Here is a 15,480-nt window from a genome sequence, read left to right on the forward strand (position 1 = left end):
TCAAGCATCAATAGTGATAAATTAGCTTTTCTTTAAACAAAATAGCGAAAAGCTATGTAATTACAGTAAAGCAATATAGCGTGTCGTTTTTTTGTTTTGTGATCGGGTCTCGGTCTCTACTTTATAACTAGTTTTCATCAATGGAAATGACATAGAGCCAATAAATTTGTAGCGAGAACCAAATTCATAAGCATTTGCACGAATGCATTTATTGCTTGAAAAATTATAAAAACGTCAAAAAAAGATTTTCATGTTTGGTTATTTTGATTTTGGGATCTAACGTACTGACTTATATGGGGATAGACGGTCTTTTGGGACCGTAAACATTACTACATCGGAAACAATTCCCCCCTGTTAAATCTTTCTGTGTTGGATATTTTAATACAGTTTAGTAGGTAATCTGTTTTCTCCAGAGTGACGGAATTGAGGATATATCTGAAAGAGCATGGAAAACCCTTCCCCAACTAGAACAACCAATTTGCAACGAATTCGGTCGTTGTACAGGTTACAAGAAGACAAGAATAATTTAAATATACCAGAACCTATTAATGGAAAAGTTCAAGAAATCGATACAAAAGAGTCATTGGAAAATGTGGATCGTTACGGAAACTATCGCTCAGACTTTAATGTTAATAATTTAGGGTTCTATAAAGTTAGTAAAGACCCAACATTAGATAAACCAAACCCTGCCAAACGTCTTGGCAATAAATTAATCGGCCATGATGACATGCTGAAGTACGTTGATGAAAGCATCTTCATGGTTGTTCCCGGCGAGTCGCATGACCGCAACGAAATATCAGCTAAAGAGCTTTCCCGTATTCAAAAATGGAAATCGATGTGTTCAATACACCTCGTTTCCGGTAATCAGCTCCATTCTTTTCGAAAAACTCGTAAGTTAATTTTACGTACATTTAAGGGGATTCCAGATTGTTGGCGATCTATTGCGTGGTGGTCCTTTCTTGTGGATTCTCTTCCTGATAAAAAACTGATTGACAAGTATTACCAATTGAACGAGCAGATTTGTGACTATGATGTTCAAATTGACCTAGATGTTCCCAGAACAGCTGCTACACATTTCTTATTCCGAAAACGCTACATTGGAGGGCAACGTTTACTATTTAGAGTTCTTCATGCTGTAGCTCTCTATATACCTCGTGTTGGATACGTTCAAGGAATGGCTTCTATTGCTGCGACCTTGCTCATTTACTATCCCGAAGAACAAGCATTTATAATGATGGTAAATTTATTGGAAAATAGAGGCATGGGGGACTTGTTTTCTTCCGGGTTTGATACACTTTTAAAGGCTTTTGACATGCTTAAGCATGAGTTAAGTTTTACACAATCAGGCAGACATCTGGCGGAAATTGGAGCAGAACCATCTGCTTTTGCTACACGTTGGTATCTCACTGTTTTTCATCAATGCGTGCCCTTCCATACTCAATTACGTATATGGGATCTCCTGTTTTTATTAGGTGGAAGCAAAGGTCAAACTGTCAGGTTATTGCAAGCCACTTCTCTTGCGGTTATACAAGGAATGTGGGACACGCTAATTGATGCAGACTTTGAAGTAGTAATGCAAGCTCTGTCAGGTGTTATTCCCATTCAAAACGATAACGCCCTGCTTGCTAGAATTCAATTATTTTGGGAAAAAATGCCTTCTGAAAATTCTTCTAAAAGTAAGAGAAACTGATATTTCTAACTCTTTTTTAATAGCTTTATTAATTGTGGCCCACATGATGTAACATATGTCAACAAGATGAGGATTGATATCACAGAGCTTAGCATAATGGGTCCTGAACATTTATCATTTTCTTTTTCTGTTTTAATTTGGAACGTTGATAAACATTATTTCCTTGATACCACAAAACTTTTATTGGTATCAAGAGTATGCGCTTTAAATCGATCCTATCTAACTCTCTCTTCTTACTAATATTATAATTTTAACATCTCACCAAAAGAAATGGAATTTTAACATAAAATTAATTCAAGTATATATATTATAAATACTATACATATATATGTATACATAATACCTCTCCATCTTGCGACTTCCTAGGTGCGTCGTAATTTCTAATTATGTATAGCTTAAATAGTTAAATATTACCAAAACACTGACGACAAATAATAAAATATAAAGAAGGTAGTAAATGGGTTGAAAAATCAAATAAAACAAGGTATGGGGTTACTCTTCCTCGTTCTCTTCTACATTCTCTTCTGAAGAACGAGATTGATGAGAAGACGCAACATCAGCAAACTTAAGGATTTTGTCTTTATACTTGGTGACATCCCCGGAACTGTCTTCTATTATCCAGGACTGGACCTTATCTTCAATCAAGAATCGCTTGGAACTATTTTCATCAAAAATCACTACAACACTGGAATCCTTCAAGTTCACCTCCATCTCGATAAAAAGTCTCTCATGTTTTCCTTTACAAACAAAAGCGCATCGACCAACATCAGTTAATAGCATAACCCTTTGCTTTCTTTTCAAAAACATTTTTGAGAGTCCAGATGGAAACTTATTACCCTCAGGTACACTTGGAATGGGTGATACGAAGACCGAGGTAGATTCAATGATCGACTCAGACGATGGAACCAACTTGTAATAAAGTCTGTCAACAGGCATCTGATGGCTTCGAAGTGAAGCATAGCCATAATGAGCAGTTGGAGCAGTGAAACGATTTACCGTAGGAAGCTCCTGACGTCGAGCAGTTTCCTGATGCTTTACAATGGATGCAGAAGCAAATGCCGCGGCAGCATTAGCAGCAGCTGCGGCTGTCACATTTGAGCGATAATAAGCAGGAGCATTAGGAATGGCTATGTTATAATTAGGCCGGAATGACTGCATAGGAGGAGGATCTTGAGTCCATAAATTGTCCCAAGTAATAGTAGCAAAAAAAGGAAATTGTTTTATTTGTTGGGTTGTAGATCGATCAGATGGCTGAATACGGAAAAGATGGCTAAACAAAGGAACGATATCAGGTGGTAAGAGCTTTGGAAGCTCATATTCCAGGCTCATTATCTTTTTGAAAATATTATTAGGATTGCTGCCATGAAAAGGAGGGGAACCAACAATCATTTGATAAACAACACACGCAAAAGCCCATAAATCGGAACTTAAATATTTGTCAGAAAAAAAATAGACTGGGATAATAGGTTTTCTTACGATTTTGAAACAACTTGTCTAGACAATAGTTCAGGAGCAACATATTCCGCAGTGCCAACAAAGGAGCTTGGAAAGGTAGTGTAATCAGGGCTATTTACATATTTAGGGGGTAGGATTTTGGCTGTGCCGAAATCGGTAATTTTTACATGCATATTTCCATCAAATAAAATGCTAAAAAATAGGTTAGAATTAGGAAAAGGAAACGAACATTTAATGACCACTACTCAAACATACTTTTCTGGCTTGAGATCTCTGTGAATTATACCGCAGGAGTGCATATACTCGATACTTGATAAAATCTCAGCAGCATAAAAGCGCACACAATTCTCATCAAGAAAACGATACTACCAAAGCTTAGTTAATAAAGGAAAAATGAATAGACTAATGAAAAAATATACCTTTTTGATGTATTGCAAAAGTTCACCATTGGGTGCAAGTTCAAGCACATAATAAAGTTTTAAATCATCCTGAAATGTATGGAAAAGACGAGAGATACCAGGAAACCCATTAAGTCTCATCATAGAATCTCTCTCTATATTCACATACTTAACCTTATTTTCCTTGACAATATATTTTTTATCAAGGACTTTGATAGCGTACTCCTTCCAACTCTTTTTATCAGTTGCTCTTCTCACCTAACGAATATTAGACAACTTATTCGTCAGTAATCGAAGGTCCATAGGTTAATCGACCTGCGGTTGAAAAACTTCTGAACTGAGAAGCAATGTATCAACTTACCTTTGAGAATGATCCATCTCCTATAATGTCACCAAAAACGTAATCCGCCGGAGATTTGATCGATCCTATATGACTTGTTCCTGGTACTACGTTGGAAGACTGAGGTTTTACCGGATTTCTTTCACCTCTAGCCTCGAAGTAATCGGGATCCGCATAATCCGGCAATGTACTTCGGCTAATGCGTTTATGCTCCAGATCCATCATTTATAAAAGAGGTTTTCATGAAAAATGAAGTTGTGTTTGAGTTACTTTACGTTTGCTGTTCGATTCCAACTGAAACACCGTGCATTTAATTGTGGAGTTGCTGGCCTTGGAGTTGTGTTCTGTGAAGGATGTAAACACTAAGTAGAGTACCCTATTTCTCCAATCCTCGTCATTATTACATAAATTTAAAACGTAGAATATGCCATGTAAACAATAAATTAAAGGTCGAATTGTCAAAGAAAAAATGCTCATTAAGCAGCTTGATAGCCTTATCATACCCATCAAAGTCTTACATCGCATTAATGATACTTCGATATGACCTGAAGATGGTAGTACAAAAAAATTGCTTTGGGTGTTTATAGCATTAGCGAAAGCGATACAATTTGGAACGGCAATGAAAATTTTTTTAATTCAATGTTTTAAGCTCACGCTAAGCTATCCATGGCGATATTCGCTCTAAAAAGCAATAAATTGCTTGAATATGTTTGAAATAGTTTATAAATAAATATATATATGTACATATTGTTGAAATAACAGACACCTAAACAAAAGAGATTTTTAGAAAGCCAGTTGTCTTTGGGATACTGCCTTACTAAAATAAGCAAAATACACTGTAGTTAATGAAATGCTTCTTGCCTTAATTCCAAAATTAATTTGGCGATTAACAGAATTTGGAACATCCCCTATCACCTCAATATTGCTTGGAATTCTGCTTCGCTAGAAATGAAACATAACATGATACCTAATTCACAGTTTAGAAGATCCGTCGTAAGAAATTCTCGTAAATATATATACATCATTCCAGGTCGAACTTCCAATATCTTCATTTTTTGTTAAAAGATCATGGTCATATTATTTTCATTCTTCAATAGCTATGGTTTTTTTCATGTTATTTGCGTAAGTAAACCAAATATAAGCAGTCGTCAAATATTAAGAAAACAAAATCTTCAGAAACCTTTTTAGTCCCAAACTTTTAGATTCTTTCATTCTTTCCTATGTTAATTTCTAGCTGAGCACTTTCAAGTTCAATCCATGGTTATAACTCTGTAGTCGGCTGTAACTTTTGATCAAAAATTTTTAATACTATACCCTTATCTATAGTCGTTAAAGAATTTCTTAAAAAATATACGAATTCTTTCAACACTTTTTACAATTGAATAACAATTTTTTATATTCATACTGCAATTTCATATGCAGGTAGCAATGTTACCTAAATTTTGGCTGCTTCTCAATACCATACACAAGTCCCTAATCATTTTAACCTTTCACCAAACTTCTGAAAATGGCCACTACTGTGAAAGATACTATGAATGTTGACATTAATGCTATTAAAAAGGGGTATGATTGCGGGAAATTGATTTTGAAAGTTCTGACTTTGTAGAGAAATTCGTATGGGTACCACCATCACGGCGCTCCGTTATAAAGATGGCGTTATACTTGCTGCAGATTCTCGAACAACTATGGGTGTGTATTGGAATATCAGAACTTTTCGTTCTTTGATTTCTAACGTTGCTAGGTGCATATATTGCAAATCGTGTCACTGATAAGCTGACTCAGCTGACAGACAATATTTGGTGCTGTCGCAGTGGTTCTGCTGCTGATACGCAAACTGTGGCTGATCTTCTAAAATACTATCTTTCCATGTATCGGTAAGTTACCCTTGAATGAACCGAATGACTGTAAATTAAGGCTGCTTTAGCTGGTTTATCCTTTAGAATAAACTATCGACTTACTCTCAAGTCCTTATGTTTACTAGATGATTACTAAAGCCTTTTTGCATGTTTTATTTTTCATTTTATTGTTGTTAAAAAAATTATCTAACGATTATGAAGTATTCAATTTGGCCATGACCCTAGTGTTCATACAGCTGCTACTTTAGCTTCTGAAATGTGTTATCAAAACAAAAATATGCTTAGTGCAGGTTTAATTGTTGCTGGATATGATGAAAAAACTGGGGGAGATGTTTACAGTATTCCGTTAGGTGGTAGTTTGCATAAGCAACCTTTAGCTATTGGAGGAAGTGGTTCTGCTTTTATTTATGGATTTTGCGATGCTAACTTTCGCGAAAATATGACCCAAGAGGAGGCTGTTGAATTTTTAAAGAACGCTGTTGCTTTAGCCATGGAACGCGATGGCAGCAGTGGTGGTACCATTCGAATGGTCATTTTAAATAAAGATGGAATGGAGCGTAAATTTTTTGCCATTGATACTGCTAACCCTATTCCCGTATTTACTCACTAAGTACTTCACGTTTCCTTTTATTTTACGTGACTATACTGATACCCAATGCTTATGCTAGACTTGACCTTATTAATGCCTGTCTCATTATTTGTAGCTTTTGGAGTGCAAGGTCATGAAGAAAAGTTACTTTTCTGGTCAGTGAGATAAGTCTTTGTGATGATTAAAATAGAAAGATTTTTTATAGTTACAGTTAACTACCGAAGTGTAGTTATATTGTTGATAGTGAAAGAATATTATTGTTATGAGTCCTATGTAATTGTCATAAGAGTAAAAATGTTGTAAGATGCCTGCAAGCACATTTAAAATTTTGATTATCAGCTTCATACAAGAAAATTGTAATCAGCCATGTAAAATATAAAATTAGTCCGAACACCGGTAGACCCTTCTAAAGAAGAATAAAATATGATGTGTCTTTTTTTGTTTAAAATTGAATGCAGAAATTATGTGAAAAGAACAAACTTTAACGGTAAGAATATACACGGTGAGATATGTATTAAGCTCTTCAACAGGTACACCGTAGTTACAGGTCAAGGAATGGAAGTGGGACAAAAAAATAATGAAGCATGAAAACATTAAAGATAAACGCCCCCCTTCATTTTTTATTCTACAACATAGTCATGAAAAGCCAGCAACTCTCCGAACGCTTTATGCCACTCGGCAGTCAAAATTTGGGGAAACTCCGTGTTGTCATATTCCCAAAATTTACCATGAGCAGCACGAAGATAGGGTAAGTCCTCTTCGGTGACCCAAACTCCATTATATGAAAAATCGAGCCTCGTCCAGGGAAACCAACCATATTTATTATAAGCAAGATTTAATAAACTTTGTTCCATCATTCTAGCATCGTCATACATATAAGGATAACGTGCTATCTTCTTAATCCTATGCATATGAAGACTACTGGGATGAACAAGCATCAGCCCGGCATTAAAAGTTTCAGATTCTTCTGGGGGCGTCGCATGTCCAGGGTTACGATCGTCACATGCGCCAAGAAGATATGGATAGAATTCTGAGCGAGGAGCACCATAGGCATCGAAATTGTCGCTAAACTGATAATCCTCTTCATCATCTGGCTTCTTAAAGATAGGAAAGCTAAACATATCGGGTTCTGCAGGAGATTCATAAACATAGGGAGTATCAAAAATGTCATCCATGTTTTTCAATACTAGGAGATCGCTATCCAGAATGCAGACCTTATCAAACTGTGTTTGCTCAAATACACTGAGTTTTGTGAACATGTATTGATAACGATAACTGCCCATGCCAATAGACAAACCACTTTCAATTAAGTCTTCAGTTTTAATTTGATCGACCATAATTATTTCGGCCCCATCAAGTCGCAATCGTTCAATTTTCCATTCATCAACCCCTTTCATAACAAGGACATGAACGGGATATTTACTTTTCGTTTCAGGATGATGTTTCAGCTTGTATACTAGTACTCGAGTAGCATTGAAGTATACATCATGTTCTGAAGTAGGAAGGGTAAGTAAGCCCATAAATGTATACCTTTTTAAATCATCTACATTATCGTTATAATATGGGCCATGCTTATGAAGCCCAAATTCATAGGCTGCCGATGAAATTAGCGATCCAGGAAATGCGGGATCCCGATATATTTGGATCCCTAAAAGTAAACCCAAATTCAGCAAAAGAATTAGTGAAATCAAGACAAATTTTGAGCGAAGTAGAAGCCTGGTATGTAAGCGTAACCGCTTAAAGAAATTCATATTCTATAAAGCAAATTTTATCGCTTTCCGCAACTTCGTTTATAGCTATAAAATCCCCACCAGAATAATAAAAACCCTAGGATTATAACTGACTATATCTCGTTAAGACTTGCTAGGTTTAATACAATAAATATAATGTAGTTTGTATTATTGAGTTTGGTAGTGGCTGACTACAATTTAGGAGACTAAAGGTACGATGTAATGCGTACGAAGTATAGTTTTTCATGTAAAATTTTAAGATTATTTGAGTTTACAGTACTTGTTATTTGACATTAAAAGGTTTAAAAAATTTATCAATTACTTGCTATTGATATTTTCTATCCCATCTTCACTCTATCTAAAACCAAGCCTTCTTTGATATATATATTTAAAACAACTTTTAAATAGATTTGCTACCTAAAACATTTTCAAATGTCTTATTGAAATCTAAAAATGAAAAACATGCTAAGGATACGTATGCTCACTAATTAGCAATTTTTATATAAATCCGTTGGTTTTCCTTTGGTCAAAGAAAAAGCATTTATAACATGTTTGCTTACAATTTTAAAATTGATGATAGGACTAACACTTGATTCTTTACACTAATTAGGAATTTTTTAAGAAGGAGCAAAATTTCTTGAAACCATTGAACTTTCAGTGAGTTTTAAACATACGTGATCTAATTTGCATACAGAGAGGAAGCTATTTTTTTGATTATGGTTTACCTGTATCCAGAATCCCATCGATCGTGTATATGAATTTGAATAGTATAGTGGTTTTAAAAAAGGACGGAGGAAACACAAATTATTTTAGAATGACTGTAAAAATGAGATAGCCTTTCAACAGTACGTGTTGTCAGCAATACATTAAATGAAAATAACTGCTTCTTAAAAGTCAAAAGCCGCCTTATTTTTTACTTGATCACGACATGAAAATTGCTTTCATCTGTTTAATATAAATCAGCATTACGTTGTTGGTCATGATACGTTTGCATTTCTTGAAACGCATCCCACCATAGCTTGGATGTGTCTTCATCATAACCTAGACTTCCTTCTGGTTGCCAATGTTTTCCATGAACTGCTTTTAGATATGGTAAGTCATTTTTTCTAGCCCAAAGTCCGTTAAAAGTCCAATCAAGTGACTCCCATGGAAAAGCACCTGCTGAATTGTATGCAAAATTTAGCAAACTTTGCTCCATCATGTTTGCATTATCATACAATTTTGGAAACCTTGCTAATGCCATTAACCTTTTATAATGTGCCTTCAATGGCTTAAAGACGAATAGACCAGCATTAAAATAATCTTTAAAAGGAGGAGGAGTTTCATGCCACATACCTGGATCGGACACAGCAGCGAAAACGTAGGGATAAAGATCGTCTCTTGTCAGCCCGTAAGCTGCAAACTCTTCTGTAAAGCGTCTCCAAAAAATGCTGCGCCTAGGCTTGTAGAATAGGGTGGGAGGAAACAGAACAGAATCCTTACTATAGGAGAGTTGGTGAACATCAAAAACTTTGTCCATTTTTTTAATAGGCAAAATATCACTATCAAGAAAACATATTCTATCATATTCGTACATTTCGAAAACTCTCAACTTGGTAAACATCATACTCCATCGGGAATCCAGTAGGGCAATGTCATTGACATCGTCAACCACTTCATGAGCATATAGTGGATCGACTACTTTAACAATAGCTCCGTCTTCCTGCAATTGATCAAGCTTCCACTGATCAATTCCCTTCATGGCTAGCACTACAACGGGATACTTGCTTTTCGTAGGTTTAAATTTGACAAGTCGGTGAACGAGAAGCCTAGTTGAATTATAATACCAATCCTGTTGCGTATTTTCTACTTCGTTTTCCCCATTAGCGGCGCGTACAGTAAGCATAGTTACAAATGCCATCTTAGAAGAGGGCGCCAACCCTGTCAGTGTGTAAACTGACCTTTGTATTTCTGGACTATGATTGTATAGCAAAACACATTGCCAACCTAATAAAATAATGCTCAAGGTAATCAGTAAACACAGTCCTAGTCGTTTGGGATGGCGAAAAGCACTAAAATATAAACGCATTTTAATGGCAATTGATTGCCAAATTATAAAATGGTGGTGCTTTCGGAGAGAATTACTCTACATACTCCCTTAATGTTTGTTGGTGCATCATACACATTTTGCTTACTTTCAATACCAAAACAAACTCAACACCCTGAAAAACAAATAACATAATTAAATCGACTTTATAACGTAAAAACATCAAATGTTTAAAAATTAAACAAGCTTACTATTTTAACTATAAGAAATGTTAAGATACATGACTCTGACTTAAAATTTTCTCTTATTTAATAAGACGTTTAACCTAAACCAATTATAGTATAATACTAAATAGTTACCGACAAGCTAAGCTACTCAAACTATGTCGAAATGGGTGAATGACGAGATAAAGACAGTTGCTTCCACTGAGGGTTAACAGCCAGTGTGAAAAAAGGATAAAATAACGGTGACTTGAAAAAAGGGCTATCGAACAACTGTTAGAAATTGTCCGGATTTTTTAGGTTATAACAATTGCTTAGGGAAGCAAATTAAGACGGGAAGCAATATCCACTTGAGTACGTAAGGTATTTGCGAGATAAACTACAACCAAAACATCTTGAAGATGTGATGAAAAAATTTTTTCAAAATCTTGGCCTTCTACGCAAGGAATTAAACTAAAGCACTTCATCAAATATCTACCGACAGCAACATTAGCAGGCGAAGAACCATCAATTACGTTTTGCACATAATCGGAAACTCTTTCAATCATAGATAAAAGCTCCAAGGTTGATCTTCGAAGTTGCTGGAGATCTGTGAATAGGCTAGCAAGTCTAGATGGGTCATTCTTAGGAGCAGCTACAGCTTTCAAACCAGAACGGACTGCCTCGTCATCACGAATGGTAAAAGGGGTAGGGACGAATGCACAGCTGTCAGCAAGGCGCTCTGTAATACCTACTGGTGAAGAAACGTAAGTCTTGATGGCAAGGGGACTGCTAACATCTGTGTTGACAGTAAGGTGAACACAGGGATGAGGATACGTTCCTAGTGGAGCAGTTCCGGGTTCAGCAGGAGAAGCATATAAATTTTGAATCAGTGCACTGAAAGCATCTAAATCAGGAGAAGTAGCATACCAACCAACGACAACTTCACGAGGGTTAGCCTTGAGGTGTAAATGGTACATCGCACGATGATATTCCATTTCAACTTCTACCTGCTCACTGCTCTCATTATGAGGAACTGCAAAACAACTTTTAATCTCAATTTCTCGGCCATCTTCAGAACGTGTTCCCAAAAGTGTACCGATAACACGTTGATTATTTTCACTTTTCCGGGTTGAATGGTCAAGGATAGAAAAAAGCACTGCTGGTTCAATGACAATGTTCAAAGGACTTGACCTGGAAGACGGTTTTGTGAGATGGAGTACGTGCTTAGTCCCCAAAGCCATTTTTTAAAATTTTCACGTTGTTGGCTACTCTCAGGTAGGTAGATCTGGTATTGTTCCCCAATCAATAATAATTTTACTGTACTAGTTTACAGTCTCATAGAATTCGTTAAATTGAAGACACTATTTTTCGCCTAACTTCTAAGGTTTACCATTTAAGAAAGTGTATTTTCAGTTGCGTTGAATAATCTAAAAAATCTCCTTAACAATGTCTCATTTGTACGTACAATAATGAGAAACTCTTTATTCAAAATTCTATAACTATTTACATTTGTACATTCTCTGGTTAAAAATCATTTATATATATATACAATGTTCAAAAAATTCGGTTAGCAAAAAAGTGTAAACATAAAACCCAAAAAAGCAGTTTGCTTTTTCTTGACTAATAATGAACAGTAATTTAACTCATATCAGCAAAAACAGAGCACTCACGAACATGAATACCATAGGAAGTAGGAACCTTCGTTTCTTCATAAGCACTTTCTAGCTGAGAACCTCCACTAGAAGAAGTAGTATCAAACATATCTGGTTTCAAAAACAATTTGGTGAGACCAGGGTTATTAGAGGAATCAACCATGCGAATACGGAACTCGATAACTGGCTTTCTAATAGCAGCACTAGGACTAATCGCAAACTTGGCTAAAATTTTAAATCCAGACGAAGATATATTAATGTTCGAAAGATGTAGCTTAAGTTTACTAGTTTTCCTGCTAAATTCTCCGGCCGGAGAACTTTGACAGCTTTTTACAAGGACATTTTCCCCCAAGTAAACGATGATAACAAGTTTTTCAATATGAAGAGATGAGCCTAAGTTCCTCCACACAGGATTAGGCTTCACAAATGCAATCATACTACTACTGCTTTCATCATGCTTCCATTTCTGAACAACTGTCAATGGAATGCAACTAGCACCGTTAATACTATCAAGATGTAGATTAAAATCAGTGACTTTGATTGGTGAGAGAAGTAGCTCTGGTATTAAAGAAAGTGTGTTTTCTGAGGGTCCATATTTTACTGCATGGTCATTTAAATGAGTAAAAGACATAGGAAATTCAGACGCAACGCGAACACCCATTTCAGGAGGAGGGGTATTAAAATCCGAGGTATATTTCATGAATATATGACCGGAACAGGAAGGATGAAGAAGGCCATCTTCAGATAATTCACCAGAATACTTTTCGACGATTGAAGCAGAAAGCCCGGAAGAATTTGGGAACTCAGGGTGCCATGTTGCAGTCGAGTCTGGTCCCGATTGTAATGATAAAGTAGACAAATTGGGCAAGCTACCGAGGTTTGATTCCATATAGTCAGACGATGCTGTAGCATAACGATCCATTGTCCCAGCACGACGGGTCCTTCTTGATATAGTGGGATTCTTTCGTAAAGTATTTGCTACCCTTTCAATTGCAGCATTGCTATCCTCGTTTTCAGTAGGCGCAGGGGAAGCCACCGCTGATGTGGGAGACGTTGTTGTTGATCGTGATTGCATGTTGTTAAAGTTCCCACCAAAATCATTGCCATGCATCATGATAGGATTCGAATGTGATGCATTCTCTCTATCGATCGATGAAGGGGTATTTCTTGAGGCTTCAGAGTGCACAGAATTGGGTTTATTAAAGGGGGAAGCCTTGGAGGAAATCTTAGGCGTAACCGTTTCTGCTTGAACATTAGGCTGCACAGGTAGCGGAGCCTCCAAAAAGGATGAGCGAACATTGTTTGCACGAATAGTGGCATCGTTGTCCTCGCCCTCGTCGGAAGTTTCATTAAAGTTTTGATAAGACGAAGCGTTATTATTAGTAGAGGGATGATCCCGAATTTGTGAAGAATGATTGGAATCATAATGTCTTCGTTCGATTGAACTATCATCTATATTCGATGGGTGTTCTTCAGCAGACGAAATACTCGAAGCTTTGGAGTTCTTATTAAAAAAAGCAGTTAATTTATTAGGGCGACCATTAGATTTATGCGAAGGCTTCTTATCCTTTTTAGGCATTATGGTTTTCCGACGAAACAACGTGGACATTTTGTTCTTCAATTTACCACCAGATTCATTTTCTCCATGACTCTTTTCCTCTTTAGATTTTCCATTGTTTATGTGAAAGCCCGATGACTTAGATGGTTTATTAGCAGATGCGGAAGACATAACTTTCGATGTGGAGTTCATGAATTGACGGATTTCACCTTCAATAGGTAGATCAGAATAAACTGCCATAGATTTAGAAAAAAATTCTTGCTGTTTAAGAGCCGTATCAGTTTCCAAACTTGCAATTGTCAGGTAAACTTGTTTCAATATAAGGAGGCGTTCCTCGTCAACAATTTGCAATTTTTCAAACGCTAAAGGAGCATCGGAATCCCAGGTTGCACGAGAAGCAGTGAGATCATTCTGACTCTTAGTATCCGCATCACGGCCTTTTTTTTTTAATCCCTTCAGACCAGGTACAGAAGACGATGCCATCTCCTCTGCAACTGTTGATAACCGCTCTGCTAAACGTCTAAGCGTAGCCGTTTGTGGTGAAGAAGTATAATAATCTATCAAAGGTTTATAAACTTGCGAAGCTATTTGTCCAATGATTTGACTGTGATATCTTGAAATTTCAAGGGTTTCTCCCTCGAGCTGTTTCCAAGCATAATTAAAAGCAAACGATGAATTGTTTTTTTCTTGCATGTTCATTGCAAGCTTATGTAATTGATCTGAGTATTGCCGTTCAATATCCATTCGCTCACGAATCCACTGCGAAAGCATGTCGTTGTCTAGGCGAACTTGCTCTAGGCGCTGTCGAAAGATCGACATGCTGTCGTTTGGAGAGTAGTTTGACTATTTGTTAATAAGAAGGAAATAGCTAAAATAAAGCTTACCAAAAACGCATCTACATACTCCGTTTTCGTCAATGATTCCATGGCGTGGTGGTGGTTAGTGTAGGGGGAATGCGACTCGATACATGACACTTTATTCCAAAATTGCAAAACAAATTGTTTATGGAGGATGATTAGTATTGCTATTAGATGGCTGTTATGAAGACATAAGAAAATATTTTTAATAAGGCAAAATTTTCATTTCTACATACATCAATATCGATGTTTCCGAAATATGCATAAATAAATTAATCGATTATTAACTAGTTAGCTGCTCAATACTATGGATTAGTCTCAAAAATATTTCAATTGAAAAGTGACCCAATATACCAACACATATTCGAACCGCTTAACGATTTCTCAAAAAACACAAGTTTTTGAATAAAAACATATAGGTAGTGAAATCTATTGAAACGTTCAATTTTTTTAAGCCTTCAACATACGCTAATTTCAAATCTGAGTTCTCACTACTATTATCGCACCTTTTTCTATTCTTTCGAAAACATACGTTTGAGCAGAGAAAAAGTCAGTAACAACTTCCATAGTATAAAAAAGAAGGAGATATGTTCAAAAATCAACAAAAAATATGAATAATTGTTCGTAAACCCATATTGTTACCATAGATGAATTTTACTAACTAGTGCTTATAAACGAAAGTTTTCTTTCGCTACTTAAGGTAAGTAAGCAGAAAACATTGAGAATGGCTTTAATTCAATTAAATTTAAAAATGAAGAGAGACCAAGATCAGAAATCCTAACACATGTTAGACTATTAAGGCACTTTATCTGAAGTGAAGTCTAATAAAATGTAAGCAACGAAAGTCAGTTGATTGATACCAACATTCCACTCGCATACAGTACGAATTCTCTAAATAACTCCAGTTTATTTTTATTACGACAATGAAACCATAATGCCATGGTTTAAGTGGTCAATATGTTAACCGTGTAACAATGAAAGTACATCGTAACGTGTTAGCATCAATAATCCGGTTTTTTCGGTTTGTTTATAAATTTACCGATGCGCTAAAATATCTAATTTGTAGTTTACCAAAAAATTTTACGTGTGTTATTGTATATAACGCGCTGTAAAATAAGTAATGAAG

General features: G+C 36.1%; 7 protein-coding genes and 8 long non-coding RNA genes across 15 annotated transcripts; 7 read left to right on the forward strand and 8 right to left on the reverse strand.

Moving 5' to 3' along the window:
• Positions 1-67: 67 nt before the first annotated feature.
• SPOM_SPNCRNA.5968 lies at positions 68-1,662 on the reverse strand. Its single transcript, NR_195318.1, has one exon. It is a non-coding gene; the product is annotated as a non-coding RNA (long non-coding RNA).
• On the forward strand, positions 174-2,119 carry SPOM_SPBC1778.09 (GTPase-activating protein). The gene has a single exon (NM_001022214.3). It carries the CDS (start codon positions 446-448, stop codon positions 1,688-1,690), a length of 1,245 nt encoding a protein of 414 aa, NP_596292.1. The 5' UTR covers positions 174-445; the 3' UTR covers positions 1,691-2,119.
• On the reverse strand, positions 1,953-4,231 carry pdk1 (serine/threonine protein kinase Ppk21/Pdk1). The gene is made up of 5 exons (NM_001355802.2): positions 3,905-4,231; positions 3,565-3,801; positions 3,401-3,510; positions 3,167-3,337; positions 1,953-3,116 (listed from the first exon to the last, which is right to left on the reverse strand). The coding sequence occupies exons 1-5, from the start codon at positions 4,106-4,108 to the stop codon at positions 2,183-2,185; spliced, it is 1,656 nt and encodes a 551-aa protein (NP_001342881.1). The 5' UTR covers positions 4,109-4,231; the 3' UTR covers positions 1,953-2,182.
• SPOM_SPNCRNA.5969 lies at positions 3,743-4,506 on the forward strand. Its single transcript, NR_195319.1, has one exon. It is a non-coding gene; the product is annotated as a non-coding RNA (long non-coding RNA).
• Positions 4,454-5,580, reverse strand: SPOM_SPNCRNA.5970. Its single transcript, NR_195320.1, has one exon. It is a non-coding gene; the product is annotated as a non-coding RNA (long non-coding RNA).
• Positions 5,368-6,605, forward strand: pre3 (proteasome core particle subunit beta 1 Pre3). The gene is made up of 4 exons (NM_001022216.3): positions 5,368-5,446; positions 5,490-5,572; positions 5,625-5,757; positions 5,941-6,605. Exons 1-4 carry the CDS (start codon positions 5,391-5,393, stop codon positions 6,347-6,349), a joined length of 681 nt encoding a protein of 226 aa, NP_596295.1. The 5' UTR covers positions 5,368-5,390; the 3' UTR covers positions 6,350-6,605.
• On the reverse strand, positions 6,559-8,247 carry otg3 (alpha-1,3-galactosyltransferase Otg3). Its single transcript, NM_001022217.3, has one exon. The coding sequence runs from the start codon at positions 8,077-8,079 to the stop codon at positions 6,949-6,951; it is 1,131 nt and encodes a 376-aa protein (NP_596296.1). The 5' UTR covers positions 8,080-8,247; the 3' UTR covers positions 6,559-6,948.
• SPOM_SPNCRNA.5971 lies at positions 7,166-7,494 on the forward strand. The gene has a single exon (NR_195321.1). It is a non-coding gene; the product is annotated as a non-coding RNA (long non-coding RNA).
• A 51-nt stretch (positions 8,248-8,298) lies between the features above and the next one.
• SPOM_SPNCRNA.1580 lies at positions 8,299-9,968 on the forward strand. The gene has a single exon (NR_150472.1). It is a non-coding gene; the product is annotated as a non-coding RNA (long non-coding RNA).
• otg2 (alpha-1,3-galactosyltransferase Otg2) lies at positions 8,493-10,170 on the reverse strand. Its single transcript, NM_001022218.3, has one exon. The coding sequence runs from the start codon at positions 10,124-10,126 to the stop codon at positions 9,008-9,010; it is 1,119 nt and encodes a 372-aa protein (NP_596297.1). The 5' UTR covers positions 10,127-10,170; the 3' UTR covers positions 8,493-9,007.
• prl23 lies at positions 8,501-8,704 on the forward strand. Its single transcript, NR_150646.1, has one exon. It is a non-coding gene; the product is annotated as a non-coding RNA, poly(A)-bearing (long non-coding RNA).
• A 201-nt stretch (positions 10,171-10,371) lies between the features above and the next one.
• On the reverse strand, positions 10,372-11,560 carry tif306 (translation initiation factor eIF3f). The gene has a single exon (NM_001022219.3). The coding sequence runs from the start codon at positions 11,526-11,528 to the stop codon at positions 10,620-10,622; it is 909 nt and encodes a 302-aa protein (NP_596298.1). The 5' UTR covers positions 11,529-11,560; the 3' UTR covers positions 10,372-10,619.
• Positions 11,561-11,723: 163 nt separating this feature from the next.
• Positions 11,724-14,443, reverse strand: syp1 (cytoskeletal protein Syp1). The gene is made up of 2 exons (NM_001022220.3): positions 14,382-14,443; positions 11,724-14,340 (listed from the first exon to the last, which is right to left on the reverse strand). Exons 1-2 carry the CDS (start codon positions 14,421-14,423, stop codon positions 11,926-11,928), a joined length of 2,457 nt encoding a protein of 818 aa, NP_596299.1. The 5' UTR covers positions 14,424-14,443; the 3' UTR covers positions 11,724-11,925.
• Positions 14,444-14,603: 160 nt separating this feature from the next.
• Positions 14,604-15,346, reverse strand: SPOM_SPNCRNA.1581. The gene has a single exon (NR_150473.1). It is a non-coding gene; the product is annotated as a non-coding RNA (long non-coding RNA).
• On the forward strand, positions 14,610-15,338 carry SPOM_SPNCRNA.412. The gene has a single exon (NR_150806.1). It is a non-coding gene; the product is annotated as a non-coding RNA (long non-coding RNA).
• Positions 15,347-15,480: the final 134 nt, after the last annotated feature.

This window comes from Schizosaccharomyces pombe (genome assembly GCF_000002945.2).
Source record: "Schizosaccharomyces pombe strain 972h- genome assembly, chromosome: II".
Taxonomy (NCBI): domain Eukaryota; kingdom Fungi; phylum Ascomycota; class Schizosaccharomycetes; order Schizosaccharomycetales; family Schizosaccharomycetaceae; genus Schizosaccharomyces; species Schizosaccharomyces pombe.